This window comes from Cibotium barometz, chromosome 62 (genome assembly GCF_041138505.1).
Source record: "Cibotium barometz isolate CiBa-2024 chromosome 62, ASM4113850v1, whole genome shotgun sequence".
In the NCBI taxonomy this organism is placed as follows: Eukaryota; Viridiplantae; Streptophyta; class Polypodiopsida; order Cyatheales; family Cibotiaceae; genus Cibotium; species Cibotium barometz.
Window position 1 is genome coordinate 21,702,733 of NC_141107.1, and position 7,355 is coordinate 21,710,087.

The 7,355-nt window shown below is 44.6% G+C and overlaps 1 protein-coding gene across 1 annotated transcript; it reads right to left on the reverse strand.

Moving 5' to 3' along the window:
- Positions 1-2,512: 2,512 nt before the first annotated feature.
- LOC147604247 (uncharacterized) lies at positions 2,513-6,861 on the reverse strand. Its single transcript, XM_086795438.1, has 5 exons — positions 5,846-6,861; positions 5,305-5,408; positions 5,041-5,217; positions 3,018-4,915; positions 2,513-2,932 (listed from the first exon to the last, which is right to left on the reverse strand). Exons 1-5 carry the CDS (start codon positions 6,037-6,039, stop codon positions 2,765-2,767), a joined length of 2,541 nt encoding a protein of 846 aa, XP_086651564.1. The 5' UTR covers positions 6,040-6,861; the 3' UTR covers positions 2,513-2,764.
- Positions 6,862-7,355: the final 494 nt, after the last annotated feature.

Here is a 7,355-nt window from a genome sequence, read left to right on the forward strand (position 1 = left end):
ACTCTTTGGAGTGCAAGCCAAGAGCTCCAAGATTAGCCTGCTAATTCAATTGTTTGAGCTCAACATGATGAAAGAAGACTCTCTTGTTGCACATCTAAACCATATGAAGAGTCTCACAACTCAACTTACAAGTATCAAAATGAACATTGATGAAGATATTTGCATTGCTTTGTTGCTTAAAAGTCTACAGGAAGACTATGGAAACATATTCACTACACTCACCAATCTACCATCTCCAAAGTTGGTCAACATCACAGTATCCTTGATGGAGGAAGAGAAGAAGATAAAGGAAAAACATGGAAGAAGCCATCTCTTCTCCCATAATGAGGCCTACTACACAGAATATATCCAAAGGGTCTACATCAACAAAGGGTACCTTTAAAAACAAAGCAAATGGTAAATGTAACTTTTGTGGCAAGCCGAGGCACTTCGAGGAGAATTGCTACATCAAGAAGAAGATCTTCGCCAACCTCATGGAAGAAGACAATCAAGAAGAAGGTGAAAATACTGTTAAGGCCTCACATGAGGCCAATCTTCTTATTGATACTGAATGGACCTTCTAGGCCAGCTCACATGCATCCTGATCCATTGTACTCATTATATGCCATTTGAATTCCACTTACTTTGTAAATCTACAAACTAGAGTGAGTTCCAGGTTGGGGTCATGTATGTTGTCACAAGGGGATGTACGTTGTCACAAGGGTGGACAAGTCATAAAGCATCCCCTAAGCTACCGCTAGGGGTTGGGGTCATTAATTTGAAGGGAGGATTATTAGACAAATTGATGTACTTGGGATTTATGGATGTAGACCATAAGCCTTAGGTCATTTGTCAAAGGTTGAAATCTCACACTAGTTGTAAACTGCCAATATAAGGTGAAAGAATCCAAGAGGTGTACTAGGAGCAAGGAGTGTTAAAGACAACCAACTCCTTTGTTGACTTAATCTAGGGCATGTAGAGGCTATAACCATGGAGAGAATCATGAAGAGATTTGTGGAGAGCATCATTGACTTTGTTAAGCTACTAAGCATAATTAGCATTTTCTAATCCATCTTGTACTCAGCCTATTTATTAAGAGGCACACATCTAATGGAAATACATCTCTCTCTCATCTTGGTGTCATTATGCTCATCATTATCTTAATGTGGCACAAAGCCCCTACGACCTGGGCCAGCCTAGTCACCATCCATGTGGCACAAAGCCCCTACCACGTCACAAAACCCAACCATGTCACTCTATGTAAATTGGGCCGAGTTTACTTTCTTGGCCGGGTTTACCCAAGGGTGGTCGACAACCCAGATTGCTTGCATAGATGGCCGCGCATCAGCCCTCCACCATTGATCCCACCACTTTAGTTCGTTCAATCCACCGTGTGATATGGTGATGAGGGACGCTGGGACCTTGGGCAGGCTGTTGGACGAGGAAAACTCGCTGCCCAAACTCTTAGGCGGGGTAGATCTCTGATACACAAGTGGACTGTGTGAGAGACGAAATGTCAGAAGGGCAGGGTACTGTTAGGCAGTGTGTAACCAGCCTGATTCTTTCTTCCTGACTCCTGAGCATTGGCTGGTGCATGATGTGCGATCAATGATGCTGGTACTCAAATCAAGGCCCACCCAAGACGTAATTACCTACAGCAACAGATTAACCAATGGTGCATTAACAACATTCAAAATATAAGTGTATATAAGCTCTATTACCAAGCCAGCCCATATATTATTCCCATGCTCCACAAAAAACATTGCACCAAGGGCTGAGACTTCTCATCCGCAACCTGAAGGGGCTCAGAGTTCGTAAATGATACTAAAACTAACCTAGCAGCCATGGAGGGTAACTTGGAGCCACGGAGATCAACCATGTGGCCTCATACAATAGGATTAAATGACGAAAGTCAAGCAGCTCTGGGTGGAAAAATCTGCAGGATTGGTCTTTAGGAGGTCCCCAGGGGCCAGGGGTGTTCCAGTAAGGTATCTTGGTTGCCATGTAGGAATGGATGTATCAGCAAAGCAGCAAGCTGGCCCCCTTTTGCACATATTTGAAAAAAGCTCATGAATTGGAGCATGGACAGTCTTTTATTGACTGCGTGTGCCGTGGTGTGAGGTACATTACTTCTTGCTGGTCTTTCTCCTTTTCATGCATTGGCCACATCTGGAGGCTGATCCAGAGCCATCTTAGTTCAGGAGAGCAGAAATAGCAACGCCCATGCCAAAGCCTCTTTAACAATCACCACATTGCATTTACACAAAGGAAGCTTAGACATCACCAACACAAAGCTCAGACATGCTAGACCTTCAGTGGTGCCAGCACTCACTAGTACTCCACAGTGGTTTTCTAGCATGTGCTAGGTTACAAGTCATTTGAATTTTCCTTCCTTTGTTGAAATAGCGTTCAGGGAAGCTCCAGACGTCTCCTATTACGTATCATATGCACAATGTGCTTTGGCCTTCCACATGTTAATCTCTCTCTCTCTCACACACACACACACACACGCACACATGTTTCATTCAGACGCTTACTGAAATGGTTTTATTTCCCAAGAATAGGCACAAAGGCAACTGCGCCATGGTTCTAAACAACCATAAACTCAAATGGCATTGCCCATGTCTCTATACTACAGCTCTTTACAACTCCATGAACTTGGAAAAAAGCTTTCTGAAGGATTTGGGGAGGGATATCTTGTACAAATGCTGTGTGGGGGTATGTTTTCCATACAATGTCCCCACCAGATCAAAATCTTGTCATAGACAATTGAGCAAAAAGGGGTTTACATTTGAAGCAGAATACTGCTTATCTTCCTCAATTCTGCAAGCGCTGACAGAGCCGTTGCATGACCCTTTCCGTTTAAAAAGGCTTTTGATATATTTTCTGTTGTTTCCCTGTAGGCTGTTGAAGCAGCTTCTTTGCTTAAGCTAGACAGAGCACCCTCAAGAGCCTGCAAAGACAAACTTGAAACGATCAAAAATAGGATGACCCAATAAGGATGGAAATCAAGAAAAATATTATAAAGGATTACTAACCTGGATACTTTCGACCATGGAGTGACCAAGTGTCTGTAAGGCAGCCCCTGAGTGTTTCTCTTTGGTGATCTTAGGAGTGCCATCAACAATGTTGAGGTCTTTCATGGTAGAAAAATCTACATTTGCTTCCTTTCCAGCAGAGTCTGACTGCTTGCCAATCCTGTGCCTACTTGCACAATTTTGTTGCGACTCTTCTCGTGAACCCCTATTGCATGAGCTTCTTTGACATTCCACTGCTTCTGGTAGGTGAGATGTACTTAGGTCCAAAGCACAGCAACAGATACGCGATTTGCCTTCTTCATCCCCAGAACAGGAGGTCTCTCCATCATCAGATGTCCAAAAATCACTTACTCCTACCTCTGGGCTTCCTCTGACACACGCAATTCTTACAGAAGGGCCTTCATTCCCTTCATTTAGTTGTGTGGAGCAGGTGGTGGTAACTTCACTCTGTGTATCATTGAATCCTCCCTTGTTGGAGGCCTCAACTGGACTACAAGGATTGCTTTCTGAACTGCTCACAGAGGCATCTCCGTTCCTATCTTCCAAAGCCCCTTCCAGAATGCCAGTAAGCAGGTTACGCCTTGTTGGCTTGTTGGTACCATCCATATGATGAACAGAAGAGGTCCCATTTGATTGTGCGCTTTCCTTTGACTTGTCTCCAGAAGCATCACTCACTAGCATTCCCTTTGAAATGCTATTACAAGGAAAATTGCTTGATTCGGAACCGGTATCACCTGCATCCACAGTTGGCACACCACACAATTCTTCTGGCACTACTTTTGGAAGAACAGAATTCATCCACCTCTCTTCCCAATAAGACTCTGGGAGAGAAGCTCTAATCATTTCTGGAGATCCAGAATGACGGTGCTGTAAAACTTTACTAGAAGCAGGTATATGTGCTTGGAAAGATGGAGGACGAGACCCATTCTTGTGTCTGCTTCCCCTGCTTCGTTCCAAAAACCATGAATTCTTTGATGCTGGAGATGGCGGTGTCCTCAAAAATTCCTCTGAGAGTGTCTGCAGCACCTTTTCATTCTCTATCAAGGTCCTGATATCCACGTTCTTTGGGAAATTCAGCAGTTTCTGCAAACAGCCTGTGGCATTGGGTGCGGCAAGCAAGGTTGGCCTCAGGTAAAGTATCATGGAGACGGCAAAATTGGAAATGAATGAAGCCCGAGGTGAGCTCATAGAAACATCACTCGTCAATTTTCTCTTTTCACCACTTACATTAGAATTAGATGCTGCAAAGATTGCATCCCAAAGCAGCAGTAATTTTTCCAGATCAAACTCCCTACCAAAGAGAACACGCAACCAACGTAGAGCAAAGAACTGAGGCTCTACACCAAGTCCAACAAGATGTATGTACAATGGCATGTCTACTGCAGCAAGAGTATGATACATGGCAGCAGAGGCTTCAAGCACAGGAGACAGCCCTGGTCCCCCCTCATTGACAGCAGTGAAGTAATCTGCCAGCACAAATGCTCCACCTTGGCCTCTCAATAATGCATCAAACATGCAGTATGCGTCATGCTCCATGAATCTTCCAGACAAAAGAGCACCCAGTTCCCCTTCAGCACCATAACTGTCACTGCCCAACACCATTGTTTTTAAGTTGAACCCAAAATCATCAGGCTCAACCAGGGCCAAGTCCTCAGGATGAACCCTGTCAATCCAGTCCTCATCACCAGTAAAGGTGCTCTCATTTGAGACGCGCAGAGCAGATCGAGAGGAAACACTGGACACCACTTGTCTTCCTTCCTTACTAAAAGAGAAATTGTCCTCAAGAGGAGTGTCGAATCTGTCTTCAAATGGATCCTCGTACCTCTGCCTTATTTGAGAAAGATGTGTGACATCCATGTGAAGAACATAGAGAAGGGGGGCAAGTACCTCGTGCATTCCTGGACAAAGGCAGAAATATTCAGGTTCAGAACAAACGCTACCGGCTAGCTGCTTTTTGGAAGAAAATCATGTGAGAGGTTGAATCACACTGCAAGAATTTAACAAACAGAAGATAAAGATACACCTTGTCTATAGCCGTACTGTGGGTGAATCAGAGCCCACACTAACAAAATTCTTCTAAGCATGGCTTGGCAAACAAAGCCTTGAAAAAAACTTCCATGTTCCGGGTAAAGCCGTGTAAGGTCATTTTCAATGGCCCTTTCAAGCTCTGCATTTTTGAAGTAGCGCCCCCAGGTGCTATCTGCAATACTCACATCACATAAGGAAGATACAATATCGGTATGGATGTACAGTGGATTTACTGGCACAGGTGTGTATGAAGACTCACCAGGATCCTGAGACAAAGGATTGTCCACACTCAGATTTTCCCCCTTCTGCATATCTTCCATGGAGTGAGGATCAACGATCAGACGCCTCCTAAGCTCCGCATATCTGAACGAAAAAGGGTGCAGAACTGTGGAACTGTGAGCCACAGCAACTTTACAGACACCTAAACACGTTCTAATCATAAAGTGAATTGCATGAGATCACTTGAGCAAACATTGTGCATATCAAATACTGCAAATCATCAAAGAAATGATTACCATCTATATATATATGATTACCACAGAAACTCTTTAGAAGCCTAAACATACTCTAATCTCCATGCGTAGTGCATGCAATGAAGTTTGTTAACATTAATAATGTGGATTATGCTGCAAATCGTCAGAGGGAGCTGTCCTGGTTCCTGGTACTGTGTGTTCTTGAACAAGATTATCATAGTTATGGATAATTTGAAAGGTTTGATGGCTGAACATGATCTTAATCAAAGATTTAATGCTGAAGACGTTATTAATCAAGATTATTATCAGATAACTGCCAGAAATTACCTTCGTCGGCCGTTGGCTGCTGCGCGGCGGAGGGACTCGATTGGGGCAGGGCAAGGAGGCAGGGTGCCCAGCAAAACGCGCCATCGCAGGCCACGCAGACGAGGCTCCGCGGGCCAATCTGAAACGGACATGGAGGCATCGCTAAACCTAGGGGAGTCTGAATCGAAATCTGAAGCATGAGAGCTCGGAGGCATCGTAGAGTTCCACCAAAATTAGCGGAAAATGCAGAGACAATATGTTGATCTGAAGAGCAAGATAGCTATGGAGAACTAAGCATTATGTGGGCATGCAAGAAAGGGGGGGGAAAGATCGTCATCGCCGTCGGTCTGTGAGTTCTCCATGCCTTGCTTTTTCTTTTCTAAAAAGAGCCTATACGAATTGATGGCCGAGTCCAAACCCCGCCAGAAATGTCCGTAGAACTGACGGCTGGGGATGCAGCTTTCGTCGCTAAATGTAGCTAGGTCCTGGCTTTGGCGACCTCTCTTAGATCAACGCCTTCTCTGATGACAAATTCCTTCCTTGCCTGTTGCGGCTATGGCGTCCTGTGTTTTCCCAAACCTTTTTGGGCATTCCTGAGAGCCAAAGGCTTTCCTTTCTCCTACAGCGCCCTGCAATTTGAGAAGGTTTTCTGCCTTTGGCGAACTTCGAAATTTTCTCCTGGCTACGGCGAACTGCAAGGTATACCGGTTTACGGCGACGTGCAAGATTTCTTGACTACGGAGATTAGAGAAAAAATTGGCTAGGCTATGCGCAAGCGTGGTAGCTATGGAAGGTTTTCGGGGCTATGGCGAACTGTGCAAGGCTCTTTGGGCTATGGGACCTGCAAGCTTTTCCGGCCTGCAAAGCTATTGTGGCTATGGAGGCAAGCAAGATGTCTGGTGGAGGCTATGGTGTTTCAAGGCGAGGCTTTTTCACAGGAAAGGGGGCTTATCGCGATCCTCTGAGAGGGGTGAAGAAGTTGCTTATCAAAATCTGCGTTCTAACCCTATCCACAGGCATTTGGCAGGCGGAAACTCAAATAAAGAGCATCTGGGGGGCATCTTGGTCCCCTGATCCCTTGCTTTTTCCAGAAGAGAAAAGCAATTGAGGAGAACTTTCCGACGTTTTCTGCTGCAAAAAGCGCCCACTTTTAATACAAGAGAATTAGAAACCTTAATCAAGGGCGATTACCAACAATTCCCTGCTTGTTTCAGAAGGGTAAAAGGGAACTTAAGGGAACTTTCCGACCTGTTCTGCAGCTAAAAAGCGCCCACTTAATACAAGCTAATTAGAAGCCTTAATCGAGGGCGATTAAACAAGAAGTTTATGCTACTATCTTGCTTAGAGGGCACTTCTGGATTAACCAGAAAAGGGTTAAATTCTAGCCAAATAAGCTAGGAGAAGCTTATTCGGAGGGTAAAATGGGGTACAAGGGCAAATCGTAGCTTAATCCTTGCCTTACAATGAATATAATCAGTAAGGAAGGAAGGGTAAAAGGGCAAATCGTAGCTTAATCCTTTCCTTAATAATT